The sequence below is a fragment of the Patiria miniata genome, unplaced genomic scaffold, assembly GCF_015706575.1.
Source record: "Patiria miniata isolate m_02_andy unplaced genomic scaffold, ASM1570657v1 HiC_scaffold_20, whole genome shotgun sequence".
Lineage (NCBI taxonomy): Eukaryota > Metazoa > Echinodermata > Asteroidea > Valvatida > Asterinidae > Patiria > Patiria miniata.
Genome location: NW_024037059.1, coordinates 33,132,619 through 33,153,121, shown reverse-complemented (window position 1 = coordinate 33,153,121; position 20,503 = coordinate 33,132,619). Strand labels below are relative to the sequence as shown.

The 20,503-nt window shown below is 42.7% G+C and overlaps 1 protein-coding gene across 1 annotated transcript in view; it reads left to right on the top strand.

Annotated features, from left to right (window-relative positions):
• LOC119728728 (sacsin-like) overlaps window positions 1-16,474 on the top strand; it is a 30,103-nt gene extending 13,629 nt beyond the window's left edge. The window contains exons 3-4 of the mRNA XM_038201075.1: window positions 285-543; window positions 1,037-16,474. Of these exons, the coding sequence (XP_038057003.1) occupies window positions 285-543; window positions 1,037-13,794 (13,017 nt within the window). The 3' untranslated portion in view covers window positions 13,795-16,474. The remainder of the gene's footprint in view (window positions 1-284; window positions 544-1,036) is intronic.
• The last annotated feature ends 4,029 nt before the right edge of the window (window positions 16,475-20,503 follow it).

Below are 20,503 nucleotides of genomic sequence, written 5' to 3'. Positions count from 1 at the left end.
TGAACCGTCTTATTCCCGATCGGATTACTCTATCAACCACTAAATGTTGGGTCCAGACGATCGATTTATAGTGAAAGAAATAATCTAATATTAGACTTAAAGAGTAGGGAAAAAATTCGAGATATTGTTTATATCAATTCGATTGATAGCATTGACTCGAACGTGTCATCCCTTGAGAGATTTTGCTTTGCAGTTACAAAAAATGCACAATAATGACAGATAGGTCTCTGCTCCGTTGTCGTCGATGGCATCACCACTAATATTGTCAACATGATTGATTTCAGGAGCTTGTTCAGAATGCAGACGATGCGAAGGCGAGTAAGGTGGTGTTCCTCTATGACAAGACGGAGCATCCACGCCAGAGACTTTGGTCAGACACGTTGGCTGAATTCCAAGGCCCGGCTCTGTATGCCTACAATGATGCATCCTTCACAAAGGAAGACTGGAAGAACATCCAACACCCTGAACAGAGCGGAAAGCGTAAAGACCCAACGAAGGTTGGACGGTTTGGACTTGGCTTCATCTCTGTTTTCCATCTCACAGGTGAATTTATTAATAACAACAGACGGGTTAGTCTTGAGATGAAGTGCAACTTCATTCAAGAATAACTCCCGTGTTGGCTGAGGCAGATGGTCATTGAGTCTTTCCTGCCGTACTACACATATAGATGATTTAATTTGGAGGGAGAGAGAGTGAAGGTATGGTTTTGCATAATATCGTGGGGCATGTCCAAGAAATATCAGGAAATTGCCTTCACTAAACCCAAAGAATACGCAATGTCAAGTGGTTATCTCTGAAATGAGATATGATTCTGAAAAGACTGGTGTTTTTCTACTAATCACGTCTCTTAATGGAGATCATAACATCACATGTATCTAAAACCTCTCTGACTTTTACACTTCACCATGCAAAGCCTCAATTTGCAATCGTTTTACCCCCTTGGCATCGTCCTTCCGAGACATTGTGTCCAAAGCCTGCTTGATACATTTCATTAAAATGTTATTTACCAGAGTGTCTGTCCACTTATATCTTTCAGATATGCCTTGCATCCTGAGTGGGGATCAAATCGGATACCTGGATCCGCTGGAGGAGAACTTCACCTTTGACCCTAATACCAACACAAGGTATGTGGGAGAACGCGGTAAGAGCTGGAAATTGTCCCCTGCTCTGTTAAGTGAGTTTCCTGATCAGTTTTCTCCTTTCCTGACTGAGCTGTTTTCGTGCAGTGAAGGTAACTTTCAGAAAGGCTCGTTCAAGGGTACCATCTTTCGATTCCCACTGCGAAAAAGGAAATCTGAATTGAGTGGATCATTGTTCCACGATGAAGATCGCGTCATGGAGCTCTTTGAGTCTTTCCAAACTGATGCAGAGCTCTCTCTACTCTTTCTGAAGAATATTGAGTCCATTGCTGCATATAAAAGGTGTCGAAGTGAGGAACAACCTATACTCATCTTTAAGGCACAGATCGGTCAGGAAGACCGCCCTCAAGTGCGTAAAAACATGAAAGACTTCTTGAGTAAAGTTCCAGAGCGAAGAAATTTTCATGCTATTAGTTCTCTGCAAATAGAGAGCCAACTTGGACAACAGGCAGAACTGACTATCAGCAGATTTATCATCATCAACGCCTTGAAGAATATCAACACATCACCTGAACTCAACGCCCTTATCAACGATAAAGAGTTGAAGTTTCTGCCGTGGATGGGGATGTCTTTCCGAATCAGCTGTACCTTAGAGCAAAGTATGAACGAGCAAAAAGGTCGTGTGTTCTGCTTTCTCCCATTGCCAGACAGTGAGACGACTGGCTTACCTGTACACGTCCATGGCTATTTTGGTCTCGGTGATAACCGCCGGAGCATCAAGTGGCCTGATCAGGAGTCCCAGCACGACAAGAAAGCCCATTGGAACCACCTTCTTGTGACAGAAGTGCTCCCTGAGGTCTATGGCCGTCTGATTTTGGCTGCGATTGATAAAAATCGAGAGCAGCCAGATACAATGCTGCCTAGAGATGTATACAAAGGGTGGCCATGCATTGAAAATGTCAACAGTCAATGGTCAGATTGCGTCAAAAAGTTCTTACGATCGATAAAGGACGAGGCCATCTTCTACACGGATCAAGGCTCCTGGGCTAAGTCAGCTGATGTCTACATCAACACCAGAAATGATGATTTGATTTCAAAGGTGCTGGTCGAGAAGGGGTGCCTAGTGGCACAGCTGCCAAATCACGTCCTTGAATCACTAGATTGGGCAGGCGTGCCTTACAAGAGGGTAACACCAGAAATAGTAAGAAGCTGCATCCGTGGAGATCCACTGCGGTTCCTCAGCTGTGAAGAAAAGCTTGAGCTTCTCGAGTACGTCACAAGTGACGACATTTCTGATCTGAATGACCTACACTTACTCCCCTTAGCCAATGGGAAGTTTACGTCATTTAGTAAGAAAATGCCTACAGTATTCATTGACAACACCGACAATCCAAGCACGCTTATTCCATACGGAGAAGGGAGGTTTGCGGCGAGAGACATGCCTAATGTATTGAAAGATTCCATGGCTGAAAAATGCACTCAACTCAAGAGACTTTGCATCACAGATGTTGCACCATTGTTGCTAGAGATGCTTCCAAACACATGGAGTAACTTATCAGCAAGTGGAACTCTGCCATGGAGTCCAGGCATCAACCAACAGCCGTCTGTTGAGTGGCTGGAAATCATGTGGCAGTGGTTGACCAAAAACCACATGCAGGTGCATCTCAGTGCATTCAAGAATATGCCACTGATTCCCATGCCAACCAATCGAATGGCAAGACTAAAAGAAAACGGGTTAATATTTCAGCAAACGGCTACAGATCCAGATGGTCTATCAGAAGATGTCTGTTCATTCCTTGAGACTGTTGGCATAGTTGTCATTCGGCATACACTCTCTGATTATGTCACACGACACCCAGATCTCAACAGCTTTATAAAAGCTCCAACTCCCGAAGGTGTGATGGCAGTCCTGGAGACAATTGATCGCATTCACAGCACCCAACACATATGCCTTGTTGTTAAAGACATGTCCTTAAATGCCAAGGATGAGCTTCGAGGTTTGTTAGCCCAGCCTCATTGGAAGGTATTGCCACACCAACAAGACATTCTGAGACAGTTACCACTGTTTGTGGCAAGTTCTGGTCACTACATTTCAGCCAAAAGTGGTATAGCTGTTGTTCCAGTCGACATGTTTGGTATACCGGTTGATGTCTTGAAAGATGGTGCGAAGTACATACTCAAAAGAGATATCAGCGACAATCTTGCATTGTCATTACAGGTTCCTGTGCTTTCTGTTCGTGAACTGCTAGCCGAAAACATTCTCCCCTCTGTGGCTGCTAGATTTTACGGTCCCGATGATTCACTTAAGATTATGGCCTGGGTACTCGAGAGGCCAGAATTTGATGATCTTATCAGGGAGGTACAGTTTATACCCTTGGCCACTGCCTCCCAACAGCTGTCGTGCCCCAATAGGTTATTCGAGCCCACCAAAGTACTTCAGGTGCTGTTGAAAAATCAGGACGTGTTTCCCACAGGTGCCTATGCTGAAGGTAAACTACTCAAGTTCTTGAAGCGGGTCGGTTTGAAAAACCAGACTGATATTACAGCAATGGATGTGTTACACGCTGCAGTCCAGTTGTCTGAAACTCAAGCTACGGGGCAGGCAGATGTAGAGAGAGGACAGGTTCTGTTAGACCACATCAATGAACACCCGCAAGTCTTATACGTCAGAGGCACAAGTGGGAGGACCAAGGAGCCGTTGTTCAAGGTTCTTGGAAACAAATGTTGGGTTCCGTGTGCAGCCTCGCCGCCTGCAGACTATCCTGTGGCTGCTGGATGGATGGGAAAATCAACACGTCTTTACTCACCGGAGACCGTTGGTTCGATAGAGTCAGCTCTGTTTTATGGTTCTGTTCTCCCTCTGGTCAACTTACCTAGCATCAGCGAAGAAGTGCAACGCGCATTCGGTTGGAGAAAGAATCCGTATCCTAACATTCGGCAACATGTTGAATATGTTGTGCATCACTTGAAGAACATTGCCAACACATCCCAGTCTGCTCATCAAGATTCGTACACAGTTTCTAAATCAGCATCTGTGATTTACCAATTCCTGAGCAAAGCATCAAACCCAGACGTTCGTGCCTTTTTCAAAACACACATGAATCTGTCACAACCTTGGGTTTGGCACGGCTCGGGATTTACAACACCAGACAAAATAGCACTGGGTGTTGGTAATCTTGGCGTCAGTTTGGTACCCTACCTTCACATCGTACCGAAGGAAATGCAGAAATACAGCGTTTTCTTTTCCAACATGGGTGTCAATCAAACATTTCAAGAAAAGGAACTAAGTACAGTTCTCCTCAGTGTGCAGCATAAGCATCAATCTGAGCTGGTGCCTTCAGAAGAGGACTATCAGACAGACTTAAATCTCATTTCCAACATCCTGAGGTACATCGTTGACCAGAACTTTAAAACTCATTCCACCAAGATCCTGGTACCATGCAGAACACTGAGAACAGACGGTGAGAGACGACTGAAAATGGTACCGGCTGTTGAATGCCTGTATGTAGACGAAGAGAGACTGGCACATCAGCTGTATGATGAGGACACCAAGGAAGAATTTGATACGCCAGTTATCCATGAGTCAATATCAAACGATTTAGCTCGACGCTTGGGATTGCTTCCTCTTAGCCACTTCCTTGCACCAGTAGATGAAGTAGAATTTGAAATGGCTGGACCCCACGAGACAACAGTAAACGCTATCAAGCGGAATCTGGACATGTACAAAAACAATGTAGACATATTCAAAGAGTTGATACAGAATGCTGACGACGCAGGTGCAACGGAGGTCAAATTCCTCCTTGACTGGCGCAGGAATGAGCAAACTGCTTATAACCTACTGAGTGACAGCATGAAAGAGTGTCATGGGCCGGCTCTGTGGGCTTACAACGATGCCTGCTTCTCCAAAGACGACATCAAAAACATCTGTAGCATAGCTGCGCAGAGTAAGAAGCACCAGCTGGACAAAGTGGGAAGGTTTGGCCTGGGATTCACGTCAGTTTATCACCTTACAGACATCCCCAGTGTTGTCAGTGGACCCTATGTCCTTATCTGTGATCCTAGAACAATCTATCTTGGATCACGTGTCAAGGCGGGACAGCCAGGCATCAAGCTGGATTTGACAAATGGACGCCATCGTAAGACTCTGAAGAGTTACCCTAACCAGTTTCAATCCTACAACGGCATCTTTGGTTGTAACCTTCTGGCATCAACCACACATTATAAACACACACTGTTCCGACTACCACTACGTACAGTGTTTGGAGCCGACAGTCAGCGACCCAATCAACTATCAGACTTCATCTGTGACTCTAGGGACAGAATTAAGCCCTTAATAGAATCCCTAAAGAAGTCGGCAGAAACTCTTCTCCTATTCACTCAGAACATTGTCCATGTCAGTCTTCATGAACTTTCTGGAAATGATAGTGTAATGGAAGATGTCATGTCTGTCACAGTATCCAGACTTCAGCAAATGCCCCGATCGATATCACATGCTGCAGACAAAGTAGATGACATCAGGACTGAACGCAGTCTCCTGAAGGCTACAACGGAATGCATGGGAGACCCTACCATGCCAGTTCCAGAAACAACCATGATCCTGGAGATCACCCAGAAGATACATGGAACACTTGAAAACATCGAAACTGCAGACATAAACAAAGACTCAGTGCACTACATCACCAGTTCCTGCATGTCAAGGGGAAATATATCAAAACTAGCCAATACCCCCGAAGGTCTAAAAGCTGCAGTTCTGCCCTGTGGTGGAATTGCTGCTCAACTAGTTGCTGGTGAAGGAGGCTGCTTAAAGCTTAAACCTGCAAAGGGAAGTGCATTCAGCTATCTACCTCTAAATGTCTGGACAGGCTTACCCTTCCAAGTCAACGGTAGTTTCTTACTGCAGCCAAATCGTCGACAACTGTGGGGCAAATCCTCGTCAGGAACGGAGGAATTTGAAGTGCGTTGGAATTGCTGCTTCATAGCGTCAGTATTGTGCAAAGCATTACTGAACCTGCTTCAAGATCTGCAGGGGCTGCAAGAAAAGGGTATTGTGGATGCCCGCAATTTTCAGAGTCTTTGGCCAAAAAGGATGGTATGCGACAGTAACTTCCACCCCTTGGTGGATGCTTTCTACCAAAGAATTGGAATGGAAAACAATGCCCCAGCAGTGATTTGTGACGAAGGTCGTTGGCTAACAGTGCATGACTGTTTCTTCACTGCATGGGAAACTTGTGATCCCGAAAGCTTGAGATGCAGTATAAAAGCCCTACTAGCGAAGAATCAGGACCCCAAGAAATGGGTGGAACTGGAACCAGATGTGATCAGCAGCATATCAGCAGCAGGGGAAAACAGATGGTTTGATGACAACACCTTCAGTGTCAAACGATTCCTGAGAGAGATATTCTTTCCGGCATTCGAAGATTCTCAACACATTGAGTCCGACCATCACAAGGAAATAATTCTACATGTGCTGGATCTTCGTCTTGGTGGAAGGAAAGTAACAACTTATGATGAAGAGTTGCGGACAACAAAGTGTGTACCCGCTTCCCCCTCTGGCAACGAACTAAAGCGTCCTGACCAGCTAGTCAACCCCCGTACATCCATCGGATCATTGTACAGCGAGGACAACTGTCGGTTTCCACACGGTAGTGAATTCCGCAAACAGGCACGCCTACTATCCTTGTCACAGCTTGGGATGGCCACGGATGACTTGTCTTGGGAAGATATTTGTGAACGAGCCGAGTCAATGCTGAAGGATGGTCAGTGTGAGAGGAGGAGTGCAATACTTCTAAAGCTGATCAGCAAGAAGCTTACAAAGGCGGACCAGCCCACCTCAGAGCAGAAACGGCGAATCCAACAGGCAAATTTCCTTCCTGTCCTGAAAATACCCGATGGTTACCCAGCCAAGTGGTACACTTGTGAAGATGAGTTTATGTCTGCCGCTCGATTGTACGCGAGTTGTCATAAGGATTTGTTGGGTTCTGTTCAGCCGTTATTAGACGAGAACAGACTTGCATTGGAAACGATTGGTCCTCAGACCATGGACTTTCTTGGTATTCACAAGAAAGAAGTTGCAGTCACTGATGTCGTACAGCAACTTACTGAAGTCATCAAGGAAGCATCTGGAGTCATGCCACAAACATTGTCTATGTCATCTAGCATATTTTCCTTTCTCCAGAAGGAAGTTTGTGAAAGCCATTTCTTGCCGATACATGGATCGGTAAAAGAGAAACACCGTGCTGCATTTGATAAACTATGCACAATGAGATTTGTTTTGTGTGAAGGAGCATTTCGAGAGTGCAAACAGCTAGCCTTTGAGTACAGCGGCCCAAGTGGACCGTATCTGTTCCGAGTCCCTCCTGAACTAATCCCATTTAAGAACCTGCTGAAGCTTTGTGGGATAAGGGACAAGTTTGAGGTGAACGACTTTCTTCAAACGCTACAGAAATTGAAGACAAAATATGAAGACACTCCACTTCCCAAGTCCGATCTTAAAACTGCTAAGGCGATGATGTCTGAAATTGTTTCAAAGTCGGCAGCCGATTCTGATGGAACAAGAAATATCTTGGAAGGTGCTAAGATATACATCCCTGACAATCGTGGCGTCTTGCGGACAACCTCAGAATTAACGTTCAATGACGTAGACTGGGAAGGAAGTTGGGGAAACAATGTGTACACGCATTCAGGTATGTCCTTCAATGATGCAAAGGTTTTTGGCATCATCACACAGAGAGAGAAGCAACTTGAGACATGTTCTTCTTCCAGTGGCTTCGAAATGGAATTTGGGCAACAGGAAGAACTGACGGACCGTCTGAGTGGTATTCTAAGATCCTATCCTAATGTATCTGACGTTTTCAAAGAGGTCCTTCAAAATGCTGATGATGCTGGTGCAACTGAGATACATTTTGTACACGATCCCCGCAGTCATCCGTCTAAAAAAATCATATCAAAATCCTGGGCTGCTGTACAACAACTCCCATCTTTGTGCATCTATAATGACAAGCCCTTTACTGAAGCAGACATTAAGGGAATTCAGAAGGTAGGAGTCGGGGGAAAGAGAGATGACATTGCAACAACTGGAAAGTTCGGCATCGGTTTCAATGCCGTTTACCATCTGACAGATTGCCCAAGTTTCATGAGCAACAGCGACACCCTGTGTGTGTTTGATCCCCTATTGAAGTATGTTCAAGGGACCCGAAAAACGTCCCCTGGTAAAAGGTTTTCAACTGCAGAGAAATTCAGAGAGTTGTACCCGGACATGCTGAGTGGATATTTGGAGGACATAGACGAAATCTGTGGAAAGAAAGGCACAATGTTTCGTTTGCCACTTCGAGCTCAGGCTTCCGTCATTTCAAGGAACGTTTACAGCTCCTCCGATATGTGCAGTTTGCTGGATGATTTCCAGAAGGTTTCCCAGGACGCCCTTCTCTTTCTGAATAACATCACCAAAATCACAATTTCTCGAATCGAGGAGCAGACGGGTAAAATACGACAACTGTTCAGCATCAACGCTACGTTGGCAGATGAGGACCGTCGGAGCCGTTTGAAACTCGTTGAACACCTGACGTTGTTCAACGAACACCCATGGCAAGAAATCGCACCCATGTCATGTGTGTACAGCCTCGAGACAAAGGACTCCAATGACAATTTGAAGTCTTGGTTGATTTCACAGATGCTGGGTTTCAAAGGTCTTGACGTTGATAGCCAAGTGTTGTCAAATGCTGCAGATTTAAAGAAGCCCCTCCCAAGAGGAGGTGTTGCAGCGCTGATGAAGGACAGTAGACAAGAAGACACGTGTGACCAGCAATGTACAGCCTACTGCTTCCTGCCATTACCTATTTACACAGCGTTGCCCGTACATGTCAATGGAACATTTGAGTTAGATGCTGCAAGAAAGAGTCTAAAGAAGGGTTGCGCTTATGAGGATGGTCTTATCCACCAGTGGAACAAGCTGCTTGTAGAGAATGTCATTGCCCCTGCATATGCCGAATTAATAACACATGCACGCAGAACAATGCTAGGGGAAACTTCTCATAAAGATCAGCTCAAACAATATGACGACATCTTCCCTAAACATCTGGAGGTAGTGCATGGAGAGTGGCGCCTGTTAGCTGAGGCAACCCTCCGCTATATCAGCGACAATAATTTGGAGGTTCTGCCGGTGGTAAAACCCACATCCGGCAACATCAGCTGGCACCACCCGAACAGTGATTTGAGTCTGGCATTTTTCGATGACTTTGATGAGAATGTAGATTCCAGTGTCGATGTTACAACATCCAAACTACAAAGCAGCGCTGCTCTTTTGCGCCCATTCCTGCTCAAAGTTGGTTTCCACCTCTTGGCTAGCTCTCCTAAACTGTGTCTTGCATTTCAAGCTTGTGATGTCAAAGCAGAATTCGTATCTGCACAAGCTGTTGTGCATCACCTCTCATCCGAGTCTGTAATTACCCCAGAATTGCCAGCTCCACTGACAAAAACTGCATTCAAAGATTTGAAAACTTTCAAAGCGGTGTTTGAGTATTGTCTCGACGGTCTTACAAAGCCCACAGATCTGCATGGTCTTCCACTTAAACTTGCCAATGATGAGACTCTTGGTCAGTTTACTGAAGAAGATGGGTTGTATATGACATTGCATTGGAGGGTACTGCCATCCTTAGGTGATCTGTTTTTGCACAAGGATCTTGTGAAATTGTGCACTGCTTGGTTTGACGATAATGAACTTTCAGAAGATGCCTTCACCAGTAGCGTATTTAAGAAGTTTACCATCGCTGAGCTTGGCAGGTACTTGGGAGAGCAGCTTCCAGAGGATTGGCGAGGATGTGATCAGCACGTAGAGTGGCAGCCCAAAAAGGAGGGTCAGCCATTAGAGTCATGGCTGAGAGACTTGTGGAAATTCATCTGCAGTGAAACTTCTGAAGAAAACTCACAATTTTCCTTGCAAGCTATCGAGAACTGGCCGATTTTTCCGACAACGGCTGGGAATTTGGTGCCGCCCACTAAATCCAAAACGGTCTTGGCCCTACACTCCTTAGGTGGCATTGGATTCGGGCTAAAGGTGGCTGAAGTACTCCGTAAACTAGGGCTACCGGAAATTGCATGGAAGAAAATGTGCGTATCTACATGTAACACAGCAGATCCACCAACTGATCTAACACCGATACTGCATGCATACTTAGCCTTACCAAAGTCATATGGAGACGTTATCGGCGTAATCCAATATATGACAGCCACCTCTGCCCCGTTTGGTAAGCTTGAACCAAAAGAGTGTGGCACCTTGCTACATTACTTTCAAGAAGGATGTGACGATGAGACGCTGACACTGCAGAACATCCAGGTAATCAAAAGCCTTCCCATTTTCATGCTTCTTGGAGAGACCAAGACCACAGATGTCCAACGCCCTCTCAATTATCACACTGTAGAGGGATACGACGTGCTTAGAGAGGAAGCAAACATCTGGATGGATAACATGAAGTGTGTTTTCCTTGAAGCAAACCCTACCTTGTCTTTAATCCACAAGGAACTCGGGATATCACCTATCACACATGCTGAGGTCTACTTGAAGTACATTCTGCCAAGTTTCCATCTACTTACACAAAAGGCTAGAATCAAGCACATTGAAAACATCCGAGATGAAGTTGTTCTTAAGGCCACAAGGGAAGACGGAGAAGTCCTACTTAATCGTCTTACCAATGTCGAATTCATTTATGACCAGTTGAACACCCTGCGACCTGCCTCTTATTTCTATGACCCAAGAAATCCGGTTTTTAAGGCAATGGTTGACCAAGGAATGTTGCTGCCTGAACAGCCAGAACTTATGAGACCTCCAATGAGAGAGTTTCTCGCAAGGATAGGTCTACACACAGATGTAACCCCAGAAAACTTCATCAAGTTCGCGCGAAAAATAGAAGACAGAGGCAATCTCCCTACAGATAAAAATCAGCTGAAAGTTCTTTGTGACAACTCAAAACTACTGAAGAATGAACTTGACTATAATGATAGCCTACATGATCAGAGAACCCTGTTGATTGTTGCCACAATCAAGTTCATTCCGTCCACTCCTATTAAACCGGAACTTTTGGAAATCTGTCCTGCATACCCTTCATCTGACATTCAGACCCCGGCCAGGGTACCATTCATTGCGTACTGTGGATCAGTCCCATCAAGGTATACGGAATTGGTCTGGTCAGCTTCAAGTGTGTTGCCATATTGGGCTCTACAAGTTGCTGCGAACAAGAACATTGGGAAAAAGAAAAAGAGGTTGACAGTTCACGAATGCCTTGGAATTGTAACAGATGAAAGTGCAGTCATGGAAAAGGTATTGGCACACACTAAACTGGTCTGCGGAAGCATGGAGAAAAAGAACGTGATACACAAGGAAGACAAACTTCCTAAGAAAGTGAGGGAGGAGGTGAAAGGTGTAATGAATAAGATCCTTCAGTACCTGAAAGACAGTGTTACCAAACACAGGGAAAACATTAAGCGCTGTTTGCTAAACACTCCCATATGCCCTGTAGAGAACAGTACTGTTTTTGTGAAGGCAGATCAGCTGGTATTCAACTTTGGTGACATGAAGGAGGGTGTTCTGAAACCCTATTTGTACACGATACCACGGGAATTGATGTGTTTTGAAAGCATCTTCAAACTGCTTGGAGCCCAAGAGAAGTGTTCCTTTGATCAACTTGCTGGAGTTTTGGCGGCCCTAGAGAACGATTGTGAGAATGAGCAAATGAAGTTGAATCCGAATCAGCAAAAGTCTGCCAAATGTGCTGTCGGGGGTATTTTCAAATTATTACACGACCAGAAAGAGAAATGTCAAATTTCAGCCTCCAAGCTCTATCTACCTACCGTAGAATATAGCCTAATGGAGGCACCTCAACTGTATTATGCAGATCCGGACCAAATGCAGCAATTAGACACAGTTTCCTCTGGCGGTAGGGCGTTTATCCTTCCTCTACGAGAGTGCGGATTCAGATGCAAAAATGAAATAGCTCTCTTCAGCTACCTCCCAAGCAGACTCCGTCCTAAATTCCTAAAGGATGAATTGCAGGAGAAGCCGTGTGACACCAACGAAGACTGCAGGGAGGGACACGATTGTCAATACTTGGCACACATCAAGCATATGGTGACCTCCGATGAGATGACAGAAGTATTGCTGAGACTTTGTCAACACCAACTGAACGAATTGGAAGTACGCGTGGAGGATGTTAAACGCATTGAGGTGTTGCAAGATTTCAACCAACTTTCCTGCAAGGTAAACTTAGAGCTCGGGTTCTACGACAACGACGGCAGAAAAGTAGCTAACCAGCAGTTTTCACGAAAGGCTTTCTTGGACAAAAACACCAGTACATTGTTTCTGGAACACGTGTGGCCTTTGGACAAGCACATGAGTCAAACATTTCGGGAAGTCGCAGAATGTTGTAATGACCTGCTTGGTGGTTTGTTGAACGAAAGACACGTATCTATCCTGCAGAGTGCATTAGACAGCCCAAGTCCCTTTGAGATGAGCGACGTTTTGTCGTCAAATAAGATTCCATACTATTATGGAGACTCATGGAGACACAGACCAGGAACAATCATACCTCGTGATGTACGAACTCTCCTTAACGATGACCCATTCAACCGTTTCGAAGCAGGTGAGATCGTTGGTTACAGAAGAACCATAGGTGAGTTGCCTCCAGAAGATGCAGTTGCTACGCGGAGTAGAGAAAGGCGGGCGATATCACATGCTTTATCAACAGACGAAGCAACTGAGATTATATATGCCGTAATTGTTGGTCAAGTCGGCACGGATGAAGAGAATAGTATCTTGTCGAGGCAGTATGAAATCGATGTTGGTCTGGAAGAGCATCTTATCGTTAGTGTGACAACGCTCTTTAAGTTTCTGAGTCTTAAGGACGAGGATGACAGAGGGTTGCCAAGTAGGCCTAATACCCTTCCGGCAGACCCTCAAAATGACATAGAACAGATTCAGAGGGAGGTAAGAGAAGCCATGGCGTTACCAAAAGAAGAACAGAAGAGGGTTATCAACCGTCTATATCGGAAGTGGCATCCTGATAAGAACCCAGGCCAGGAGGAGCGTACCAATAAGGCTTTTCAGTTCCTAATACAGGAGATAAACCGCTGTGATGTGACAGACCAGTACGAACAGCACTACTCTTGTTGGGAGTCAGAGGTTAGGAGAGACAGGGAAGAAGCCAGGAGATATCAACAGATGCATAACCGAAGTCGAAGAAGGAGACGGAACAATGCAAGGTGCAGCAATGTCCCACCCTCCTTTTCGAGAGAGTCTCCAGACCCACGCAGTGCACGACTGTGGTTCCGGCAGGCCAGGGAACACTTAAGTGCTGCTGAGAAGACGAGTCAACTCGGACCATCCCAAGTACAGTGGATTGCTTTCCAGGTCCACCAAGCAGCCGAAGTGGCTCTCAAGGCAGCCCAGTACAGCCTAACCGGACGCCCTGACACTCACAGTAACAGTGTGACCGGTTTGGCAAGCATAGTCTGCAACCACCGCTATGTAACCTCAAATGAGTTGAAAAACATCGCGAGTGATTTAGAACGTCATGAGTGTCTTTACGACAAGCCTCGCTACCCTGTGAGTCGGATTTCACAGACTAGTGGACAGGCATATCAAGGCTTCAGTGTAGAGGATGCCATGAGACTCAGCAAAGCCCTACTCAGTCTCGTCCAGGACATAATCGGAATCAATGAGTTTTAAGTATGGACTATAGCACATTAAACCAGCAGATGAACGAGGTTGAAGATGTTAAGTAGTTAGTTATATGCATGGGTTATTCTGTAATTTAGGGGTCCAAAGTAGGACATTGCATAAAAAGGGCGCGAAAACTAAGTTATCGGTTAAGCTCGCTTTTCTTAATATGAGATGTTGTACTTACATTAGGATGGCCTTGGTCAATGCGTTCGTCATTATTCGTTCGTACGCGGTAAACGATCGGCGGCATATCCTCGCTATGCAGTGCATTAAAAATACAGCGCGAACAGCGACCTCATGTGGCCACAATTTTATGCAAATCATTTGGATTCGATCGAATGCCTTGGTCCAATCGTCAGCAAAAGCTTATGTTTTTCTTTAATTTGCGCTAGATTTCCAGCGCACGACCTCATGCGAATACAGATACTGTATGCGGGGCTAATATGTGGAATGTCGAATCACACTTTGGTAAATCTCGACGTCATCAAATCATTCGCAGCTATTTGCCCATTGCGGACGGGTCAGAAACCATATTTTTTGTGTGCATTGGTGCTGTGTGAAATGTGAGACATCGACGTACACACAACGTGTGTGTAATACAGTACTTGTTTCGCCATCAGTACCGCTCAGTTACTATAATATGCAAGTTTCCACGCAACGATGGACCAATAAGAAAACGACTTTTAAGGTCAGCTTAGGTTATTAGCATAATGAGCACCACCACCAAAACGTCAAATGGATGATTGAACCAAGGCGTTTGTCTGGATCCAGATGATTTGCATACAATAGTGGCCGCATGAGGTCGCTGTTCGCGCCGTATTTTAATACACTGCGTATAGCTAGCGAGGCCGAGGATATGCCGCCGATCACTAAGCTTACCGCGTACGGACGAATAATGATGAACGCCTTGACCAAGGCTTACATCCGGATGGTAAAGTGCAAGCCTTTTCAACAGACAGGAGATCTTTACAAATTTCATGTCATCTGGAACATGAAAAACACTAGGTTTACACGTAACTGGGACACCACAAATGGTCATTGGTAATTTTTTTTTGTTTCTTAGCATTGCCGTCTTGTTATTTTCTTATCCTTTTATTTAATGGGCAGGATGTGTAAAATACCAAGGAAAAGTGAACAATTTTTACCATGAAAGACACTTTACACACAACTCAATTGGGTCACACGTAACGGGGACACGGGACACCAAAATGTTACGCGTGAACCCATAATATTGGAGAGCACCATCTTTACACCATTATTTCTTTTAAAATGGAGTTTGTACATCAATGATTTTGCCCTAAATATGGCATAGTTTCCCTTTTAAGGAGGCTAAAAATGAATGTGACTATTTTGAGACTGTTATTTTTGTCCCACTTTCTAGCCAAAAATATGAGAATTTGCGATTATTTTTTTTATACAAAACAGGCACTAAATAGGATCAAGATAACACATTTGTAGGTTTTGTCAATGCAAGTTATTGGAGTTTGTTACACATAAAGTATCATTAACTTTAATACAATCCTATTTAGTAGAATTAAACAAAAAAGACAATTTCTATTGGACCCCTAATTTATAAAATGACCCACTAACAAATGCGTTGAAACGAATTGTTGACAGCCACTGCATTCGGTGCAAACTAACAGTTCAAATTTCTAAATGATCAATGTAGCAAATAGTTTAAAGTTAATAATGATCGATGAAACAAAAAGTTTAAAGTTAAGTTTGATCAATGTAACAAATAGTTTAAAGTTCAAAATGATCAATGTATTGACAAAAAGTATAAAGTTTAAAATGATCAACATACATGTACCTTATAGTGAAAAATTGCTCTTGCTTTATCTGTAATCTGGCGTGCAAGCCACATTTTGTTTGTTGCTCGCTGTAGACCCTTCACGTAAACAAACAATGCCGAACACTTTTCTCGTATTGATTATTACCAGAGTTTGGAGCATATCGTTGCCTTCTTAATAGTTTTGAAACTTGACAGTTACACTTATGTTTAAAGGATAATTTTCAGGCATAACATTCGCGCGTTTGTTTTTTATTGAATTGCTACTTTATCTTTCAAATTTCTACCGATTTACGTGTGATATATGTAAAGCATACATCTCTGCATGTAATTTATATGCTGAACTTTTACTGAAAGGACTACTAGTGTAAATTTGCCGAGATGACTTCTGGTAAACTCGGTGTGTATTTTGCGTGTTTCAACGTTAGCGTGCTTCGTGTTGACCATTTTGATTGTAATGAATTTCTTGACTTGTTATTGATAGGCCTAGGCCTAGCTGTTGTGCCGTGGTAGTAGAGTAGTCAAAGATACTTATTTCTGTAATTTGCCAAAATATCTAGACATTGTGTTTCTTCTCGGTTTGCCTCTTCAAGCAGTGGAGTTGGTACAAAAACGAAAACACTGCTTTACGAAAACACTGCTTTATGTCATTTTGTTTTTTGGACACTTCCACAGTATACTGCAGTTGCACAAAAGTGATAATCACTTTGAGTTGGAGCCTGTGTCATAGGTCTTGCTCTTTTATATTTAAAAGTGGAGACTGTCACTAAACATCAATTGTCAACATTCTCGCTGCAAAAAAGTAACAATAAAATATGTTTTTATTGGTGGAAAAGGACTATACTGAACAATAAAAGAGAAGCTGCTAACTACAACTATCATAATAATGAAGAGAAACCTGTAGTGACATAATTCCTCATCCGTCGTACACGGTTATAAATTGCATTACTTTCATTATATTATCATGGTTTAAAGGAAAACTCATAATTCATGTTTAATTTACTGTGATTATTGACACAGTCCTTAAGGATCGACATTTCATTCAAGTTTGTAGTAAAGAAAATATGTCGATACAGCTGTTAATCATCGACATATTTTTTCCTTCCTTGGTTTGTTATACTTGCTTAGTATTATTGGGGTTTTTTCTATTTTTCTAATATTGACAACAACAATTATGAATGTAATCATCAACAAAAGATGCAAAACGTAAAACGTCGAAGTAGATTGCATGATTGAAATTTGAGGTGTTCTATGCGTCGAGGATGATTGTAATGGGCTAGATTATGGACACCTGGTTCACCTCCAATTTCTGCGATTGGTTTCTTTTTTAAACTTGTATGTTATAATTATGATAGAAAATAGTTTTCTTTAAGACGACTTTTCAATTAATTAAATGCATGTCTGGCTGCTGCATACCATCGGTGACACCACGAAGGAACACCCAAGTGGACTTGAGTGCTCGCTCCGCGCGCGTATTTTACAGAACCGAGCGATTTTCGTTTTCACGAAGTAACTCTCATGTACACCGTGCGCTGAATCGGTGATTATTGTCTTTATTTCACCAGTTTGAAGGCTTTTTATTACAATTTTCTATATTCCTACTAGAGTAGGTATTAATTACATTCCTGTCAAACGTTTTAAACGCTTTAATCCAAATAGTATTTCCGTAACAGGGTGAAAACAAAAATCGTTCCCGCCAGTGTCCGATGTGCGCGCACATGCACTTGAGTGTTACTTCGTGAAACCAACATTTGTTATTTTGCTGTTTTCACGAAGTAACACTGAAGTGGACTTGGGTGTTACTTCGTGGTGTGATATGAAGTCAAAAAGAACTGCACTACATTTTGTCACCATACAGTGGGCGTGCATCATCGAGACGATTTTTGTGTGAAGTGTGTAACAATTACAATGTGTGTCATGCCAGATTTTCTGGTTTAATCTAAAAAGTTTGGTTTGTTATACGTGAACTAAGTGCCTTATGTGGCGCACCCAGGGGGTAATCGTTTTGGTAATTTTGTTTTTTTTAGTCCCACGATTTTACCTTGGTGACATGTATTCGGCCTATTTTTGAGTAGTATAATAGAGGTGGCGCCACCAACGTCAAAATAGTCCGCCCCCTGAAAAAACTCCAATTTTTTTCTGCGGCCAAAAATTTTGGGCAAATTTTGTGCGGAAAAAAACCAAAAAAGAACCTAAAATCCTGGGTGCGTCACTGCTTTATTTGACAGCCAGAATGTGTATTTATTTTGTCGTCATTCAATTTGTTAAATAAGTTTGATGACGCTGGTTATGGTTTCTTCTCATAATGATATATATCATTGTTTTGGAAAAATATGAAAACATAACACATGGTTTCGATATAATTTTTAATAGACAATTGTGAAGGATGATTAACACATGTGGAAAATTAGTATTTTTAAGTACATTGAGATTCCTTGCAAAATCCTGATGCATATTCTATGTGATCAATAAACAATATTACATGTATGGCGATATTTTTATTAATTCATGTCTTTTATTCATTAATCATAAATCAACAACAACAACCAAAAGACATGGAGGAAACCTAGAACATCATGAACATGAAAGACGAATCAAAAGAAACAGTCTAAATGTCAATGAAGCAAGGAACTAGAAATTAATGTAGAAGTAAGAGACAAATTGACAAATTAAATAATTAACAATTTAGCATAACAAGAAAAGCATAACAAGAAAAGCATAAACCTAACAAGAAAAGCATAAACTGTTAACGTTAAGAAGTCCTTATTCCCTATCAGCACTGCAGTTCCATCGTCATGACAATAATTACATGTCTTCACAGCCATGTTGTTGCGAAAGCCGATTTCTAAAGGTTCCGTAAAACTTTAATTTGAACGAAACAACATGTACTGGCATTACATTCACTGTCCGAACAATAGATGTCCACATAAACCAGGTAACAGCGACGTTGTGTGGACTTGTCCACGTACGTGCACACAGTGTTTCCCCCTCTCTGGAAAACAGGTTTAGAGGAATTTTTGGATTGGTTTTATCAGTGGCAAAATGAAGAGAAACACTATAAAGGGAATCATTTTTTTCACAGGCTTATCTTAACTACACGAAAACAAAGGAATTTCCACACTATATAACGTAAATGTGTGCCCATAATCGCCGGCGAAACCTTTGAAAATCAATTTCTCCCGTTTGGAAGACCGGATCTTCATGCAACTTCCAGGGTTTGTGCTAAAACTGTGCTAAAAGGGTTTGTGATCCAACTATGTGCTAAAAAAGTTTCGTCAACAAAAAATCCTCGTGGAAATTTTCGTTGGAGATAGTTCAAGATGTAAAACAAGCGTTCGCAACAACAGATTAAATTCAAAATGTTTTTAGATGATATTGGTGTTCAACTTCTCGTAAAAAAACAGCTTGTGGGGATTCCTAGAAAGTGAGAAAAATAAATAGATTTTGGAACCATTTCGATCGATTTCCACGACTTTTAGCTCAGCTTTACCATGAGGTTTCGGCATGAATAACGTCGATTTTTTTTCACTGACATAAAATTTAGAATTTCTTCTTCTTTTACAATTTAACATATTGTCTGAAAAACAACATTCAAAAAGCCATGTTTTTTTGGCTGCATGAATTTCACTGCTCTGATTGTAGCGTCCATGTACGTACGTAATCGGATTAATTTGTTAACAACGGCGACGCTTAGGCCTTTGCAACCACAGGGCTGTTTGAGCACTTGTTCGTGTTAAAGAGGTTGTGGAATGCTCGAAGACATTTCCGTCATTTTCGGGTATATGTAGCCTAAGGTGTGATGAAAAACGACTATTGTTTCTGTCATAAAATGAGTACAAAAGGTACTTTTGAGAGCTGTTTTTCAAGTCCTGTCATGCCTGTTTCGACCCGAACGTGCAATTTGTGTAAAAGTCGTCGTTGCCGGCAGCAAACAAAACACAGTAAATCGTGACGTAATAAACAGGACTCCCGATGCAGAGTAGCATAAACGAGTCCTGTTTATTACGTCACGATTTACTGTGTTTTGTTTGCTACCCGCAACGACGACTTTAACACAAATTGCACGTTCGGGTCGAAACAGGACCTGAAAAATAGCTCTCAAAAGTAACCTTTGTACTCATATCATGACAGAAACAAAGTCGTTTTTATTTCATCGCACCTTAGGCTACATATACCCAAAAAATGACGGAAATGTCTTCGAGCATTCCACAACCTCTTTAAGTAATTGGTGTTTGAATGACGGTTTCACTGCCAATGACTTTTGTAGGAACCAACAATTATGAATGAGCTATTTTACTAAAATCTACTCGTTTTCATAGAAGACCAACTATGAAGTATTCACCATTAACCGTTACTAGCTCCGCAAGTTCTAAGCCAAGGCATTAGCCTAATGTACAGTGCTTGGCTAGAACTCGCCGAATGTAGTCGCAAGTTTACGCAGGTTATACTAATAATCATGGGCGTTGCCAGGATTTTTTCTAGAGGGGGGGCAAAACATATTTTTCCCAAGAAATTCTTGTATTTCTCTCGATTTATCAGTTTTAGAGGGGGGCAGGGACATTTTGCCCTCCCCCCCCCCCCCCCCCCAATTCATTAAATTTACACCACTATGACTTCGCACCTCTTTTTCTTTTCTTTTTTTCTCTTTTCTTTTTCTTCCTTTTTTTTTTTTTTTGCTTTTCCGGGGGGGGGGGGCAAGCGCCCCTCTTGCCCCCCCCCCTCGCGACGCCCATGCTAATAATAGCTGGTACTTTCTGAAAGAGTAGATCAAGGCATCTTACCTATGAAGGTTGCAAGCAATGAATTCATTTGACCCGAATTTAAACCAAAATGTAAACCTTAACAATAATATGTAAGTAAATTGAGTCAAAACTTCACCTTTCAAGACATCAAAGAACCACCTTTTATGCAACATATAAACACGAT